Source organism: Meriones unguiculatus, chromosome 8, assembly GCF_030254825.1.
Source record: "Meriones unguiculatus strain TT.TT164.6M chromosome 8, Bangor_MerUng_6.1, whole genome shotgun sequence".
NCBI classification, from domain to species: Eukaryota; Metazoa; Chordata; class Mammalia; order Rodentia; family Muridae; genus Meriones; species Meriones unguiculatus.
The window spans coordinates 19,863,266-19,881,811 of record NC_083356.1 but is presented as its reverse complement, the minus strand read 5'-3'; the positions used below and the strand labels follow the sequence as shown (position 1 = coordinate 19,881,811).

General features: G+C 50.9%; 1 protein-coding gene across 2 annotated transcripts in view; it reads left to right on the top strand.

Annotated features, from left to right (window-relative positions):
* The window catches only part of Zc3h7b (zinc finger CCCH-type containing 7B), a 44,539-nt gene extending 32,719 nt beyond the window's left edge, over window positions 1-11,820 (top strand). For both annotated transcript variants that reach the window (XM_060388994.1, XM_060388993.1), the window contains 7 exons: window positions 2,367-2,452; window positions 7,504-7,637; window positions 7,794-7,899; window positions 8,020-8,128; window positions 8,343-8,476; window positions 8,583-8,746; window positions 9,057-11,820. In XM_060388994.1, coding sequence (XP_060244977.1) covers window positions 2,367-2,452; window positions 7,504-7,637; window positions 7,794-7,899; window positions 8,020-8,128; window positions 8,343-8,476; window positions 8,583-8,746; window positions 9,057-9,324 — 1,001 coding nt within the window. In that variant the 3' untranslated portion in view covers window positions 9,325-11,820. The remainder of the gene's footprint in view (window positions 1-2,366; window positions 2,453-7,503; window positions 7,638-7,793; window positions 7,900-8,019; window positions 8,129-8,342; window positions 8,477-8,582; window positions 8,747-9,056) is intronic.
* Window positions 11,821-18,546: the final 6,726 nt, after the last annotated feature.

Here is an 18,546-nt window from a genome sequence, read left to right as displayed (position 1 = left end):
ACCATGTTCATCACAGAGGAGACAGAACTCTTCTCACAGGGTGCTGCTAGAGAATCTGGGTCTCTCCCTGTCTCGACCTTGCCTAGGGAATACACCAAGATATGGATGGGAAAGCAAGAAGGAGTCAGGCTCAGCCTGGTAGACTCAGGCCCTGAGCCCTCACCTTGCCCCAGCAACTCTACATACACTTGTGGGTAATGGCCAATAAGGCATCTTTCCCTGAGCCTCCTTTTGTTCGTCCAGGAAGTGGATGGACAGATGTTCACACATTCATCCATGTAACTGCTTTACTGAGCACCCTCTCTGGATCAAGGCATCCAGCCTTGAACTAATCAAGGCCTTCACTCTCGAGGACTTAGTGGAGAAAGACAGGCAGTGTGCAAGCAAGAGGTAAATCCTAGGTTCCATCTGACCAGGGATGCACATTCTTCTTCATCGCCCATTGGGATCTTATCAGCATTATTTGGTGCTTTCGTAATATGCCGTATGACAGTCAGCGTCCACTTAGAGTCAACGGTATTTTAACTTCAGTTGTGCATCACTGTGGAAGCAGAGCAATGGAGAGGGGCCCAGGAGAACATTTCCAGTTAGGTGAGAACTGGCCTGTCTAGAGAAGGGCAGAGAATGCCCCAGGCAGCGAAAGATTTGAAGCAGAAGATTCTTCCTGGGTTTAAATCAGTAATGGAGGTGGGATAGAGTCTTCAGGCATCCCAGTGTGTGAGTCTCTTGCCCTTAAATAGAAATACAGTCACTTGCTGCAACAGTGATGTTTTAGTCAATCGTGGCCAAAGAACAGTGGTCCAACAATACAATGTAGTTGTTGAAACGTGCAGTGAGTTATAATGAATGGACAGCGCCGTTGCTTGCTGTGGATTTGCTACACTGCACCTTCATCGTTAGAGTGTATTCCTAGTTTAAATTAAATTAAAATAAAATGCTGACCCTGTAGCCGGTACTTGCCACCAGGTCTGACCTGAGTGCAGTCCCCAAGCCCCACATGGTAGAAAGAGAAAACCAACTCCTGAGGGTGTCCTTCAATCACCACACACCCACCCGTGCCACATACACATGAAATAAATAAACACAGTAAGAACGCAGTTTTTAAAAGCTTGCCCTGTGATGCTGGCAGCAGCAGCATCCTTCTGTCTCCAGCCTCTTAAAATACTGTGCATCTCAGAACAGAGGCCCGTTTCTATGATGTGTGGCCACAGCTGGCGTTATCCTAACCCTGCTGTGCAACGCCAGGAGGAGTTTTAGCTGAAATGCAGTTTCAGAGTCTGACCAGCAGTTTCCAAGCCGTGATGGCTGCTGGGTGGGAAACAGGACGGAGGGCAGCAGAGTGTCACCAGAGGGCTGTAGCTCACACCAGTGGGGGTAGGAGAGGTGGCAGAGGTGGTCCCATTCGGGTGTGCTTTGATGGTGGAACCAGCAAGATTTGAGAGACCAGATGTAGGGTATCAAACCAAAGGTTATTGCGAGGCCAGTGCTGAAGTCAGGGTGCCAAGTTAGAATAAGCTTCCATGTACCAAGAAGACCATGACATAAGCATGTTTGAGGGGCTAATATCAGCATTCTGTGTGGAATGTGGGTTTCAAACTGTCTCTTGAGCTTCAAATAGAAATGTTGAGTGGGCGCCCAGATGTGGCAGGCTATAAGTCCAAAGGGAGATGTGGGCTCTGGACCTCTATTTGGGGATCATCCTCAAGAATGATATTGGGGGCTGGAGAGACAGCTCAGAGGTTAAGAGCACTGACTGCTCTTCCAAAGGGCCTGAGTTCAATTCCCAGCAACCACATGCTGGCTCACAACCATCTATAATGAGATCTGGTGCCCTCTTCTGGCATGCAAGTGTACATGCAGACAGAACATTGTATACATAATAAATACATTTTTTTTTTTAAAAGAATCTGATATTAAGGAAGTTATGTGGCCTGGGGAAGCAATGAATGGAGAGTAGCCACAGCAGAACAACAGCCATAGAACATCCAGACAGCTGACTGTTGGGGCTCTAGAAAGAAAAGAGCTGCAGGGGGGAGGGGAAGCTTCCAGAATACATGATGAGCAGGACCTGGAAGGAAGAAAGGATCTGATTGGTGCTTTGGGGCCATCATGCTGGGACATTTACCCTTGGGGATGCCCAGCAGGATTCTGCTTGAGTCCCCAAGGAGAAATGGGACGCTGGCTTGGGAGTCATGGAGCTTTCTTGCTGTGTTACAGAACGACAAACAGGCCTGGAGAGGATAAGTGCATTCCTGGTACCAAGTCTTAACTGTGGCCAGGGCTGGCCTGGTGGGACACCTCAGCTCATCCCACGGGTGCTGTGTCTCAGCCTTTGCCAAGCTCCATGTTTTCTACCCCCTCCTCAGGCATGACCCATGAAGACATCGTTCAGGAATCCAAGAAATACTGGCAACAGATGGAAGCCCATGCAGGGAAGGCTAGCAGCAGCTTGGTAAGGCCCAGATTGGCTTGGGGGACAGGTGATCACCACAGGTGTCCATTTCCTTTTACGGTGACATATGATCCGACAAGTTGCACGCTTTCCTGTATTCCTGGAGTTCACATTTTTCTACTTGCTTTGTTAACAGTAAGAGTGTGTGTGCATGTGTCTTTTTTCTATGTGCAGGTATACATTTATACATAAATATGCAGGGTTTTTTTTGGGGGGGTTATGTTTTGAACCATCTTCGAGTGAGCTGCAGACTGGTTTCACCTCTGGCCACTTAAAAGGACAGCCTGGGGCTGAGAGACGGCTCAGCAGTCAAGAGCACTGGCTGCTCTTCCAAGGGACCCATGTTTGATTACCAGCACCCACATGGCGGCCCACAGTGTTCCCAACTCTAGTCCCAGGGAATCTAGGACCGTCTTCTGGCCTCTGTGGGCACTGAACTCACACACGGTGCACGGACGCACATGCAGGCAAAACACCCATGCACAAAAAACAATAATTAGAATGTGTTTGCAGTGAGGGCACTTTCATATAGCCACAGTACCCACATAGTACTACCATTCAGATTCACTGGTCATGGGCGTGTGGTTTTCGTCCCTTTTCATTGAGAATTGCTCCTTCATCAGCCGTTGCCTGTGTGACTGACATTTCTGAAGCCTCTGTTTTTGTACACAATCCCTCCCTGTGGGGTGGGGGTGCCTGTTTCCTCCTGCTGCAGAGGCAAAGCCACGGGCTCAACTTACACATCAGGAGGAATGTCACCTCGGGTTATCCCATGTGACTGACAGCTTGACTGAGGGGGCTCCGCTGTAATTGGTAAGGCCTTCTGGATCAGTGGGGCATGATGGCACATGCCTCCCATCCCAGCACTTGGAAGGTGAGGCAGGGGAGTTAGGAATTGAAGGTCAGCCTCAGCTACTTAGGGAGTTGGAAGCTAGCGTGGGCTATGTGAGAAACTATTTCACCTGCCGCCCCACCCTTTGTGGTACCCCCTGATGGTACTGTCACCTCTCTCCTGTCCTTCACTGTGGTCTGACTGCGTGAGCCACAACATCGGGGCCTTCACTTGAAACTGCCCCAGGGGAAATCCCAGGTCCCTGGCGTGGTACCGAGTGTGTGCCCCACCTACACCATTCCTACCATCCAGTCTCCCTTGGTTCATCATAAAGCCCTGCCCACCATTCCCACCACGGGTGTGAGGCTTACAGGAGCTGGCCCTAGTCAGCATGCTGAGTCTCTGCTGTGTGTTAGACCTGCATCCCCCTGGGGGTCACAGCACCTTGGGCTTCAAGATCACTGTAACTGTAGATGATGAGAAGACAGTGAGGTGAGGTCTCTGCAGCACACCAGTGAGGAATGACCCTGTGTCCCAGGTCAGCCTATTGCCTATTGCCAACTTAAAGGAAAGCTGGGCTTCTGAACTCCTTACAGGGCCAGGATGGTGTGGGGTTTGGAGGTGGATCGAAGCTAAGGGAAGGAAGCCATTAGTGCTACTTGCTCCCTGGGCCTTCCCTTTCTAGTGTTGTCCTCTTCTCCTTTGTCTCTCCCTCCTTCCTTCACCCCTCTCGTTTTTATTTCTTTGAGATGGGTCTTGAACTCAGAACCCACTTGCCTCAGCATCTCGTGTGGGGATTACAGACACGCAGCGCTATACTCGGCTGCCTGGTTTTCTTTCTCTTACTGTCTCCCTGCTTCCCTCTGATTCCTTTTGCTTCTGGCCAGGAAGCAGCGGGGACACTGTAAGCGGGTCAGGTGGACCCTTGTGAGTAGCAAAGGTTCTAAAGAGAGCACTGAGTCCTGGCTTCCTCTATCTTCCCACATGACTCTCCTGACCCATGGTCCTTCCAGGGACACCGAGGGCCAAGATGTATGTATGCCTTTCTGGCTGACAGTGCTTCATCCCTCCCCTGCCCACCAGGCCTGATTCAGGCGCAGGACACCTGTGTCCAGCTCAACTGGCCCAAGCATGGAGCTCCTGCGTGCTTACCACCTAGAGAGTAAAATCAGGACATCTGTGAAGTCAGGGGCTGCTAGGGCAGACACTGCTTGGTTCCAGCTCCTATGGCTTACCATCCCTAGAAGCACTGAGCTGATTCTGTTCATTAGACGGGAATGCTCTCTGGACTGGGCAGTGCTGGTCACAGTTGTCGGGGCGCTAGCAGGAGACACATGCACCTGCTGGCCTGGAGAAGCCACGAGCCCCCCGACAGGCAGTCCCACACCCACAGCCCACGGGCAGATGGGGAGGCTAGGAACAGAGGTGGAGGAAGACAACTAGAACAAGTTAGGCAAGGTCACCTCCCACTCCCCACTCTGTCCTGGACACAGACGAGCAGCTCTCCTGCCTGCAAAATAAAGGCTAAAGATACGGAAGAGCCGTGGGAAAGGAGCCCCAGAGACTAGCTGCCCATCGCCCCGGGGGAGGATCTAGAATCCAAGGCTGTCTGTCCTGCTACCCAAGGCCAACTTCCCATCTTTGAACTACTGCTCTCTAAAGACCAGGCCCTCAAAACTAGTTACTCAGACAGTGGTACTCTAACCACGGGGGTTGGCTTTGTCACAGGAGAGCTCCAGGAGGGTCCCTGCAACCTGAGCTGGGTGTGTATGATATGCACACACGTGTGCGTGAGCATGCCTGTATGTGCAGGCCAGAGGAAGTACTAGGAATCCTCCACTCCGCCTTTTCTCCTTTGGAGGTGTCATCTCTTGCTGACTCTACAGCTTGCACTTTCTGGCTAGGCTAGTTCCAGCAATGTCCTGTCTCTGCCCCGATCAGTGCAGGTCCACACCTAGATCTTAGCTCGGTGCTGGGATCTAAACTGTGGCCTCCATGCTTACGAAGCAAGCACTCTTACGCACTGAGCCATCTCTCCAGCCCTTGAGCTGACTTTTGAAAGACATTTTTTTAGAATAAGTTACAGGAAGAATAGAGGACAGGCGTTCCAGGTAGAGAGAACAGCCTGCTGTGCCCTAGACAGGCCCGCTACGCTTGCTCCACTTTTGGTTTGTTGTCACCGGAGCAGTTTTTATGCAGCACAGATATGTAGGTATATAAGATGGGCGTGTAAAAATGTTCTTTGTTATTTGGAGATAGGTTCTCACTGCTCAGCCCAGGATTCCCTGAGATTTACCTTGTAACCCATACTGGTCTCTTGTGGCAATTCTCCTGCCTCATCTTTCTAAGTGACGGGATTACCAATTACCACATCTACTTAAAAATCAAACATTTGCTAATGAAGGACATTTTTGTAAACATTTTTTTTGGTATACATATCATTTTATTTATTACATTGATGGAAAATATGAATGAGATAAATGAGAGTAAAGAATTAAATTGAGCTGGGCATGGTGGCACACACCTTTAATCCCAGCACTTGGGAGGCAGATCTCTGATTTTGAAGCTAGCCTGGTCTACAAAGGGAGTACAGGATAGCCAAGGCTACACAGAGAAACCCTGTCCCCCCCCTCCCAAAAAAAATACTTAAAGTCTTGCCTGAATAATTGAAACTACAGGATGTAGAGACAAGACTTCTCGGTATTTTCTGTTTAGAGTTGTCAATGCCTAGAATGCCACTGTGCGTAACTGTGGAGTACAAAATGGCAGAAGAATGTTTAAACCTTGTTGGAGATTCAATACTAACCCCATACCAAAATTCACTTACTAATTCTTAAAAGTCACAGGTGAGGGCTGGAAACTCGAACGACTCGGGCGTGAGGAGCGCCTGCTGAGCCAGGTGGAGTGGCAACGCTAAGGAGGTAGAGGCGGGCGGCTCTCAGGATTCCAGGCCAGCCTGGTTTATAGAGCGAGTTCCAGAGCAGCCAGGGCTACACAGAGAAACCTTCTGTCGAGAAACAACAGCAAATGAGCACTGGCCACTTCTGCAGACAACCCAGGTTTGGTTCCGAGTGTCCGCTGGCCTCCCTGTGCACCTGTGTATACCTGGTGCAAACCAACTCCCAAAGGTGTGCACATATGGACATCGCGGGAACGCCTGTTGCCACAGAGGTCAAGAGACCAGATCCCGAGTTAGGGATGGCTGTCAGCCACTGGTGCTGAGAGAGCCCTGTCTGCCCCGAGAACCGTGCTCTCAGCCGCTGAGCGTCTCTTTAGCTCCTTTGTTTTCTGTGGACCGTTATTGTTCTAAAGAGCAGGAAGTCTGGGCGTACAGTAAGAACACTTCAGTTCATAACATACAACGGTCTGGAATCTGAGCCAAGGTCAGGCAGTGTGTCTCCGTCTTCGGGGTGACGTGTGCACACGAGGTACTTAGAACTAAGGGTTTGGTCAGGTGGCGTGCTGCATCATGGGTAAGTGCCGCCAGGCACGTCTTGCATTCTTTGTTGCTGAATTAACTTCTGGTGGTTGTGAATTCAGAAGGTTTATGAAAGGGTTCACTATCACCAGGTTTCCCAGAGCTCCCGAGTTCAATGATCTGACCCTTATGGGTTGTGACCACAGTTTAAGGGGCTATAGAAATTAAGAGCACATACTGCTCTTGCAAAGGACCTGAGTTTGGTTCCCAGCACTGATGTCAGCAGCCTACAACTGCCTGTAATTTAGCTCCAGGGCTATCTAACCAATGCCTCTGGCCTCGCACACATACACACACACACACACACACACACACACACACACACGTGCACATATATAGAGTTAATTTAAGAATAAAATCGGCTGGGATGGTAGCATGTGCCTTGAATCCCGACATTCAAGAAACAGAGGCTGACAGATAGATCTCTGTGAGTTTAGGACCAGCTTTGTCTCTATAGCAAGTTATAGCCAGGGAACATAGTGAGACCCTGTCTAAAAAATGAAGTATAATAAATTTAAAATAAGTCTTTAAAAAGAAAAGCTAGTCTATACAGTGATTACATAAACCAGGCTTCTAAAGGAAGACAGAGGCAGGTAGATCTCTGTGAGTTTGAGGCCAGGATGGTCAAGGCTACACAGAGAAACTCTGTATTGAAAATTAAGACTTAGTGGTCCTAGGACTTCCAGAGGCCTAAGGCCTGGTTGCTCCAACTTCACCAACCCCACCCCCATCTTCCACTAGGGTGCCCCAAGGACACACGGGCCCAGCACCTTTGACTTGCAGATGAAGTTTGTATGTGGTCAGTGCTGGAGGAATGGGCAGGTGGTGGAACCAGACAAGGACCTCAAGTACTGCAGTGCCAAGGCCCGGCATTGGTGAGCAGGCAGGGGGCAGATGCTTGGGCAAGATGGGGCATTGCCAGAGCACTGAAAGGGAGGGGCCCAACCTGGGAGACCTGGGCTCTGAGAGAGGAAAGACAGTCTCATAACCCTGAGGCTTCCTCTCAGACTCTCCCCATCTCTGCCCTACAGCTGGACCAAGGAGAGGCGGGTCCTTCTGGTGATGTCCAAGGCCAAGAGGAAATGGGTGTCCGTGAGGCCTCTTCCCTCCATTCGAAACTTTCCACAGCAATATGATGTGAGCGCTTGTTGGGGAGGGGAGAATATAGGAGGCTGTGGGCCCTGAAAGGCTTTGAACTGCCCGACACAGTGACACAGCCCTGTGGGTCTCAGCCGGCTTCCTTTTGCCCACCCACAGCTTTGCATCCATGCCCAGAATGGCCGCAAATGCCAGTATGTGGGGAACTGCTCCTTCGCACACAGCCCTGAGGAGAGGGACATGTGGACCTTCATGAAGGAGAACAAGAGTGAGTGGAGACTTGTCCTTCATCCCCTTACTGCTAACTCCTCTTGAGTACCTGCGGGGCGCTTCCCCAGACTCAGCTTCCTGTGAGTGATCAGCCCCTCCGGCCAGGCTGCACAGCAGCAGAGGCTAAATGCTTGTACCTCCCAAGTCCGGCAGGGATTATGGATAGAATGGATGGGGAAGCCCCCTCACCCAGTACTCTGTCCCCTGCCCAGTCCTGGATATGCAGCAGACCTATGACATGTGGCTGAAGAAACACAACCCAGGGAAGCCGGGAGAAGGGACACCCATCAGCTCTCGGGAGGGAGAGAAGCAGATCCAGATGCCCACAGACTATGCCGACATCATGGTAAGCCCCGCCCACATGCTGAGCCAGGGCCGGCTGGGAGGGCGGCCTGGAGGGGCTGGGGCAGGCAGAGGCGCGGAAGCAGGCACCCACAGAACTGTGCTCCTAGATGGGCTACCACTGCTGGCTGTGCGGCAAGAACAGCAACAGCAAGAAGCAGTGGCAGCAGCACATCCAGTCCGAGAAGCACAAGGAGAAGGTTTTCACTTCCGACAGTGACGCCAGCGGCTGGGCCTACCGCTTCCCCATGGGCGAGTTCCGACTCTGCGACAGGTGCCGAGGGCGGCGGGACCAGAGCTCGGGGAGGGAGGGAGGGAGTGCGGGGAGGGCAGGTCGCAGGTGGGCCTGAGGACGGCGTGTCTTAGAGATGCGTTCAGTGCTGGGGTGGGAAGGATGGAGGGGTGGGCTCGTGCCTTTCTCTAGCCTTCCTTCACAACATGGGATCAGCTCCTAGAGAGCGCCGCCGTGTCAGAGGTTCCCTGGGCTGGCACTGACTTTCTGGGGGAGGCACGTTTTAGGGAGGTTGAATGGCTCCAGGTGGGAAGGCACAGAGCTTGGGCAGTGAGCCTTCTGCCACCCGCAGGCTCCAGAAGGGCAAGGCCTGCCCAGACGGGGACAAGTGCCGCTATGCCCACGGCCAAGAGGAACTCAGCGAGTGGCTGGACCGGCGTGAGGTGCTGAAGCAAAAGCTTGCCAAGGCCCGCAAGGACATGCTTCTGTGTCCAAGGGATGATGACTTCGGCAAATACAACTTCCTGCTGCAAGAGGATGGGGACACCACTGGTGCCACCCTAGAAGCCCCCATTGCTGCAACTGCTACTGCTGCCACCACCACCACCACTGGGGAGTAGGGCCAGGTCTCAGCTGTGGGCAAAGTCCTGGGGTCGGGGGTGGGTTGGGGACAGAAAGCCTGATGGAATGGCCAAGGCAGGCTGGTTGGGGCAGGGGACCACCCTATCAGGCAGCCCCCAGGCCTCTGGGTCCCTGTCCATCCTTTCCACCCCCAAAACCCCAGGTGTGTATACCCAGGTCATGTACTGCAGACCCAAGTGGTCCCAGGATCCTTGTCCTGTCAAAATGGGGGCAGCCCCTCCCTGATTCTAGCTCTCCCGGTTGGAGATAGAGGGGCCTGGCCAGCTTCAGCCTACAGCTTTAAATTCTGTCTGCTCCTGAAGGGGATCCAACGCTCATGGCTGGGGAGCCTGGGGTCCCCACTTGTATCTGCAGCAGGAGAGTCCTTTTCCCTCTCCACCTTCCCCTTCTCCCTTTCTCTGGGGGCAGAGCAGGACACAGCAGAGGCAGGAGGCCCTGATTAGCTTACCGTAGTAGTCACGAGATGAAGTTGGGAACAACGTACTGGTCACTTAGCACTGGGGGCCTCAGTTTCCTGCTTTGTGAAACGGGCAAGGGCTAAGGCAGATGATACTGAAGCTAGACTAGGAGTATAGGTGCTCCTGACAACCAGCCCTTTCCTTTGTGAGCCACGATCGTAGACAGTGCCTCAGCCTTGGAGTCAACAGCAGCCCAAACCCCATTTTGCAGAAATGAAAACTGAGGTCTAGCAGGGGGAGTGATTTGCCCAGGGTCTCCAGCCCTCTGTTTGGTGCAGATCTGGGGTGTAAACATTGATCAAGAGGCCCCACCCATTAGCAGCTGGAGCCTCTGAGCTCCTCAGTCCCGTGCAACATCCCCAGGACCCGGGGAAGAGCTGCTAAGACGAGCTGGTTTTGTTAGCACCCTGTGGGGGAGGCTGTTGGGGTAAGCAGCAGAGGTTAGATCCCCAAGAGCTTTCACAGAGAAGCGACAGGACACAGGGCACCATAAGTTCTGGTTCTTCACCAGGTACAAAGCATGAGGAGGGGCCAACTAATAAGAGCAGGGAGGTGACCTGGGCTCCATAGGCCACTATGGGCCACAGCCTCCCTTTCCTGGAGCCCTTGGTAGCCCTCTCCAAAAGACCCAGATATACTCTTATGACCATCTATCCCAGCCCCCAGCCCCCACCGCCATGCCCAGCTCTGCCAGATGCCTAGGACCCTAGCTGACTCCCAGCCCGTGCTCCCACCTACCAAGGCCTCTTTCATTGTCTGAAGTATGTAGACCCTTTCATCCTACCTCCCATGGTAGACACAGCCTTCCCTGGCTCCCCCAGACATTCCAGAATGCTCCACACCATTGGCACAAAAGTGGGGCCCCCCGGAAGGAACCAGAAACTAAGGCTATGGAGGAGTGAGACAGAAAGAACAGACACTCCTAGTTTTCCTCCAGCCAGGGTTGGTAGGGCTCCAGGGCATAATGCTAGGCACCTGGGGCAAAACCCATTCCTCATGCTGCCACTGCCAAGCCTTCTCCCAGTAACCATGGCATGCACCTTTTCCTCCCCCCTGCCCCCTACCCCCACCCCCAGCTGGCCAGCACTGCAGAGTTTGGGTGCTGGCAGTGTGGCTGGAGGGGAGGTGAGACCACATCCAGGGTGGGGGCCATGGCTGTGAATGTTGATGATACTGTTCTCCTGACCTGTGGTGTTGCAGTCTGTTGTCACCAGCCTTGTTTTTAGTGTGTATATATGTCGCCCCTGTGATGCATATATACACAGGTATTAAATATATCGCTCTATATAATATTATATATGTGTGTGGTATCCAAGGAATCTCTTCTAATGGTGGCTAAAGATAAAGAATTTGGCAAAAAAAAAAAATGCAGACATCCTTGTGAGTTTTGGAATGCTTATGGGGTCATCTGGCTAGGGAGCTGGGATGGGAGCCATGGCTCAGAGATGATTTGGGCAGAAAGGGCAGGGTGGCCCAACCTGCCCTGCCCGCTAGTTCCCCACAAACCCATGTCTAGAAAGGAGTACCAGTGTGCTCGGGAGAAGGGAGTGACTAGTGTTTGGTTCCCACTAGAGAAGGATGAGCCCACAGTTGTCTTGTTGTTCATTTGCCCAGGGGTTCCTGAGGTCTGGGCTTCCTTACCTTCTAGACCTGGAGAAGAGAAGAGAAAGAAGATGGGAGAATCTGGGGTGGGAGACGGTGAAACACTTTAAATGGTGATTATAGTTAATCAGATGTGATTCCCTCTGGGACCTCTGGCTGGAAGGCTCAGGGCTGAAGCAGGGCCTAAGAGGCAAGAACGAGACGGCACATTAGATGAATGGGGCAGTGGGAAGGGATGCTGCATTTCTCCGCCGGGCAGTAATCAATCTAATGGTCTTTTAAAAACGTCTGTATTAAACTTTAAGAATACCACACTTTAATATTAAATATCATAAGGTCTAGTATCTTGATAATAATGTAGATGTTTTAATAACAATTTTTGTCCTTCTTAAAATAAAATGAGAGAGAAACTTGCTTCCTTTAGCCTTTGTTGTGGAAAATATTCGTGTGCACTTTGACTTTTGTCCCCCAGGTGTCACCCGTTCCTCCCTAACTCCTGCATGAACTCAAAGGGCAAGGGCTGCCTAGGACTCCTGGGATAGAGCTGGTGGCAGCTGGCTGTGCCTGGGGCAGACATTCCATGGGGTGAGGGGCAGTGTCCCTGTGTACACATGGAGACCCAGCTGACCCAGCTCAGCAGCACCTCAGTAGCAAGGACAAGCTGTGCTCTGGACAAGTGGCCGTAGGAGCCGCCCTTGCCAGCCTACCTGCTTACAGACCTTCCTGTGGGACTGCCCGTGCCTCTTGCTTTTGCCATCATGTGCCACTCTGGATTCTGTGCCCTTTTTGGGTGCGGCCTGTCCAGGGAGGTAAGGGGTCATGCCAGGCTTTACAATGTGATCCAGACTGCAACCCTGATCCCCAGAGGCCAAGGAAGACCCAAGGTTATACAGGAAAGTTTCGTCAACTTTTTTTTTTAAAGCACTTCAAGATAGTCTTAATATGTAGTGGATAGTACCAGCCTTGAGTGTTTGTCCCTGCCTTTGCTTTCCTGAATGCTGGGGTCATAGCCTTTGTTACCACACCCCACAGTTTCCTCGATTTTCAAGGAAGACTGGGCATCTGTCCAATCTCATGGGGGTGTTTTTCAAGTTTCCTTAAGTGTGCTCAGTCTACACTGAGTGTTCATCAGACAGTCTCACTATAGAGCCCTGGCTGGCCTGGAATTCTTCACTGCTCCCCCCCGCCCCCAACACACACAGGAAGTTTTTCAGTATCGCCCTGGCTGTCTTAGATTTTGCTTTGTAGACCAGGCTAGACTCAAACCTGCATGGATCATCCTGTCTGTGCCTGCAGAGTGCTGAGAGTTTAAGTGTACCCACCATGCCTGGCTTGCCAGTTGGCTTTAAGATGCAGGATAGAGTGGACTGGGAACAAAGGTTCTAGTCCCTGAAGACAGGAATTGTTTGGACCAGGTATTCAGGAGGTACTCAAACTAACAAATGATGGCACGAAAAAAGGGAGACTTAGTCCCAGCACTCGGGAGGCAGAGACAGGCAGATCTCTGAGTTCCAAGACAGCCTCATATACAGAGTGAGTTCAGGACAGCTAGGGCTACACAGAGAAACCCTGTCTGGAGAAACAAGATATAAAACACAAGCAATTCTGCAATTCTGTATTCCAGTGAAACAGATGTTCAGTTATCCTCAGATGTGAGGATGGCCCTGACGAAACACGGGTCTTCTGGCTGTGGCCTGTGTGATACTGCAGAGGCCCAGCTCCTGCACGCTCTGGTTGCTTCTCGGGGCAGTTCAGGACCTGCCAAGGACCTTGAGGCAGCCTGTGCTTCTCCAGTGAAGACCTTTGAGGGTTCGGCCAAAATACCTAATAGTCCTCACCCAGGGGAGCCTGTGCAGCCTCCTAGGGAAACACCCAGGCCTCAGGAAAAGGGCCTGAGCAACTGCACCTGAATAACGAGCAGGAAATTTGTATCTCCTATTATAACTGTTTGGATGTCAACTGTAACAGGACTTTCTTGGACCACCAGCTCCCAGTAATGCCATGGAGATCTTTTATCTTTATTATTAAAGCTTGGCCTTAGCTTAGGTTGGTTTCCCAGCTAGCACTTAGCTTAAACTGTCCCACTTACATACTAACTTTCATTCTGCTTCGTGGTTGTTACCCCTCCTCAGTCTCTCAGACCAGTGCCCTCTCTCTTCCTCCAAGTTCAGCTGGTGAATCTTCCCTGATTCTTTCTCGGAGTTCCTACCTCTGCCTGGAAGTCCTGTCTTTGCCACTGGCCCGGTCAGCTTGTCATTAAACTCATCAGAAGCTGTTGGAGGGAGTGTTTACAAAATATGATGCAGCCAAAGAATAATAATACCAAAGTCAGGCCAGTAATCAAATCTCTGCTGGTTCAGAACATTTGAATAATAACGATCACCCCAACAATTGGCCCCTTCTGACATTGGTTTGGCACCTGGAAGTTAAATATATGCTGCTGGCCAAGGAGAGAAAAGAAGACCAAAGTTTTTTTGGGTTTTTTTAAGTATATAAATGTAGTTTATTGGAAGCAGTTCTCTGCCACCATACAGGGGTAGGGGGGAGGAGAGAAGAGGATATGCAGAAAGAGATAAGCAAGAGAAGAAAGCCCTATCCAAGGTCTTAAGGAACTCCAATGGTTTCCTTTTATTTGCCTCCGAAGAGATGGAGCTATTTTCACATTAAAAAAAATCTTGTTAGTCAACTGTGAACAAATACAATCAGTGAAAAAATGAAGGGTAAAGTACAGGGGTTGTGTCAGGACATTTAAAAACCAACAGACCTAGGCCATCCTCAGAGAGGGCTTGGACCCCTCAGTCCATAGACTGAACATGCAGACAATCCTAACCCTGCCACAGCCCCTCCAAGTTATCTTCAGGTACACATCCAGCCATTTTTCCCCAACTGCTGCCATCCCCAGCCACTCTGCCTGATCACTGGTGATCCCATCAACTGAACCCCTTGCTTGCAAGGAGAGGGTGTTGGCGTGGACTTTGAGCAACGTAGTAATTCTCTAGGGTAAGGCTTCACTGGCTCTGTCATTTAGCTCTGAACTCTCTGTAAGGTCTAGTCTGGCGCCACGAACATGGTGTCTTAATCGATTGCCTGTTGTGTTCAGGATGCCTGGGACCAGAAAACTTGTAAAGGATGGAAGCTTACTTACATAGCAAAGGAGGCAGTACAAGCTTGCTAGTGCAAATCCATCTTCCTCTCTCTCTTTGTTTTTTAAGACAGGGTCTCTTGATGGGATGTGGTGGCGTACCTTTTAATCCCAGCAGCACTATCAAAACAGAGGAAGGCGGCTCTCTGTGAGTTCGAAGCCAGCCTGGTCTATAAAGCAAGTTCCAGGACAGCCAGCACAGAGAAACCCTATCTTGGGGCAGGGGGAATACGGTCATTCTATGTAACCCTGACTTTCTTGGAACTCGATGCATAGACCAGGCTGGCCTCGCTTCCTAAGTGCTGGGATTAAAGGCAGACAGCAACCACCATGCCTGTCCTCTATCTCTGTGTTAAGCCAGTTTTGTACCAGCCCAGCCTGAGTCAGTCCCTGGCAGCAATCTCCGTGAGACCCAAGCCTGAACCCAAGCCCTCACCTCACTCTCACCTCAGTTACAGAACACAAGGGATTGGCCAGGACTCCTGCTGGCAAAAAGAGCAGGACTGCTCCCTTTGTGCTTACCAGATAGCCTCTACTGACTGAAACATACAGCTGTTCAAAATAATAATAATGTAACTGAAATTTTACAAGTACACATTTGGAGAAGGAAACACTAGAAGGTTAAATAAGAAACTAAATGCATTATGAGAAGGAACAAGGGAAATGGCTCAGGGAGAGAAACGACAGTGCTGAGGTAGGACTGTAAGGGGCTGTCAGCTTGCCTACGTCTAGAAACGACTAAAATGCAAGCAGCTGGACACACCTGTGAGAGACTTTCTTGGCTGGATCATCTGAAGTGGGAAGGCCCACCCTAAATCTGGGCCACACCTTCTGGTGGCTTTTTGCCTGCTTGCCCTTGCTTGTGCTGGCAAGTTCACTGACCCTGCTGCTGGGGCTTCCCTTCAATGGTATGAGAACCTGCTCCTTCTGGATTTCAGCAGGTCTCTAGGAATCCTTCAGGATTCCAGCATCAGACCAAAACTGCTGAGACAGCCAATCTCTCAGGACTGAACAACCGTCCGATCTTTGGCTTTTCTGTCCTGAGACTGCCACTGACTGCTAAGCTAGCCAGGTGACAGCCTGTGGGCCACTCTAGTAAGGCCTGGATATATTTTGTTCTATCAGTTCTTCTCCTCCAGAGAATTACAATACACTACTCTTGCAGAAGATCCCAGTTCAGTTCATAGCAGCTACGTGGGGCAGCTCTCGGTTGCCTGTAACTCCAGCTCTAGTAGACCCAGCACCCTCTTCCGGCCTCTGCAGCCACATGCACAGATTCACATAGGGAGAGGAATTTTAATTCAGAACATGGCTGCTCTGGCCTAGGTTAGACTGCGCGGAGGCTAGAAGCTTCCAGGACTAGGCCTAGGTTAACAGTCGGAAGCAATAACCGTCAGAGACAACAACTGAACCAGGCGAATAAAAGTTACTTTCACGCGAATAAATGAAAATAAAGAAATTAATTTAAAGTGTATCTTTTCCAAGGTTTTGAGCTTTGATTCATGTACGGAGGCTTTTTTGGCTTTTTTGTTGTTGTTGTAGCCTTGGCTGTCCTGGACTTGATTTACAGACTAGGCTGGCGGAGATCCGCCAGCATCTGCCTCCCAGAGTGCTGGGATTTCAGGTGTCACTACCGGGCCCCGCTGTACTGAGGTTTCTATACATAAGTAAAAGTAGGGCAGACGAGAGGGCTCAGCCGGTTAAGGCGCTTGGAGCCAAACAGCCAGCCTCAGTTTGCTCCCTGGGATATGCACAGTGCAAGGAGGCAACCGACTCCCAGTTGTCTTCTGACCTGCACATGTGTACCATGGCATGTGTGTGCCCGTACAAATACACACACCAAATACATATGTAAAAATCATAGCTAGAAGTAGCCAGGCATGGCGATGCAAATCTGTGATTGATCCCATCACTTGGGAGGCCACAGAAGGAGGATCAAATTCAAGACTGTGGCTGGTGATCTGGCTTGGGGTAGAGGCACCTCCTGCCAAGCATGATAACCTGAGTTCCATTTCTGGAACTGGTAGCCGGGATTTTGGCTTCTTAATTGCGTTCTTTTTCCTACCACTGTTTTCCACCCCAATCCCTTCCAACCTCCTAACCCTAGGTAAGGGAGAAAGAAGACTAGAGGGGAAATTGGTGTTGATCTCATTAGTCTACTTCCGACTGACTAGGGGCATTGAGCTCCATGGGGCAAGTTTGATCTTCTTCATCAGAATATCTTCAACCAGCAAACAGCAGCAGCAACAGCAGGAGAGCAGTAGCCACCCCCTTTTTTGGGGGGGGCTCTGGCATTGCTATATCCTCTGCAGAGTTCCCAGAATTTCAAACATAAGCTATCTTTAGCTGTCAAAATCACGCCCTTCCCAGAGCATGAGACAAATCATAGCCACCTGCTGTAGTCAATCAGAAGCAGCCCCACTTCCCACACCTGGGACTGAAAGAAAACATATTCCCAACATAACTGAGTTTTTAAAGAAACCAAAACTCTCACTACAGGGACTCACAAGGTAGGAGGACAAAACAAACTTGCAAAGTGTCCTGTCACCAGTCACACCCACATGCCATGGTGTGTGCATCTATTCATACGCACGCAAAATGAATAAATGAATGCAGCAGTAAAGAAGTCACTTTTCCACGCGTATGAGTGGTTTGCCTGGATGCATGTATGTGCGCCATGTTTGTGCCTGGTGCCTGCAGGGACCAGGAGAGGGAGCTGGATCACCTGGAAGTGTAGTTAGGATGGTTGTGCGCCACCACGTAGGCTCTGGGAAATATACCTGGATCTTTTGCAAGAACAAGAAGTGCTCTTAACTGCTGAGCCAACTCTCTAGCCATAAAAAAAAAAAAAAAAAAAAAAAAAAAAAAAAAAATCACGTGGGCGTGGTGGTGCATACCTTTAATCCCAGCACTCAGGGAGGCAGAGGCAGATAGATCTTTGTAAGTTTGAGGCCAGCCTGGTTTACAAAGCAAGTCCAGGACAGCCAGGGCTCTGTTCCACAGAGAAACCCTGTCTTGAACACCCCCCCCCCCCACACACACACACACAAAAAAAGAGTACGCTAAAGACTTGAGGCAGAAGCCAGAAGAGGCACAGGGAGCATTTCCAACTCTGTGTAAGATGTGATTTGAGAACCAGCCGTGGATCTCTGTGGAGATGAGGCACAGGACAGAAAACCAAGGGCTTAGCATCTGCCCCCGGGTGGTGTCGGAACTGCAGAAGCTACTGCAGAGGTTACTGTGTTCAGTTTTGGAGTTGAGCCCCCAAAATCACTTTCTGGCTTGTTGTAGACATCACAGCCTGGCACTTCTGCCTAAATCTGACCTCTCCGGCATCACTCTTGGAAGGATGAGGACATCCTTGACTTCACTCACACAATGTGCTGGGATCACAGTGCACCTGTGGGGAAAGGAAGGGCCGGTGATGGTCAAAGAAGCAAGGCTGGTCACTCAGGACAAGCCTGGAGCCAGGTTGGCAGGGCTTGTCCCTTTCAGGAGTGCCCACCCTGGCAACTACCCTGTGGACATACCTTCCTCTTCTTCCCTTTCTGAGAGACCAGAGACTTGGAGAGCAGGCATCAAGTTCACCAGACAGTATAAAACCCCAGTTACACACCCCATATGCACACGCACATGCCTTGCACAGGTCACGCGCACAGCACATGTACATCCAAATGTTTGCAACCCCTTGGGGCTCCAAAGCTCCCGTAAGAATGCATGGTGCCACTACAGCGCTCAGCTGCCTGCGATGCTGGTCTAGTCTCTCATCCTTCTTTCTCCCTGCCACTTCTGATCCCAGCCCGGGGTTGATCTGCGTGGTGTGCCCTGCTCTCTGCTGAACCTGGGCCACTAGGCCTCCCCCAACCCTCAGCTCCTTGTATGTGCCTGTGCTTGCCGTGGGCGTGGAGCTCTGCTCACCGTTCTCATCTGTCAGCCCTGGTTATGGTTCCCAGACTGGGGGAGAACTTCCCTTTGCAAAGTTAGATAACAGGCCAGGT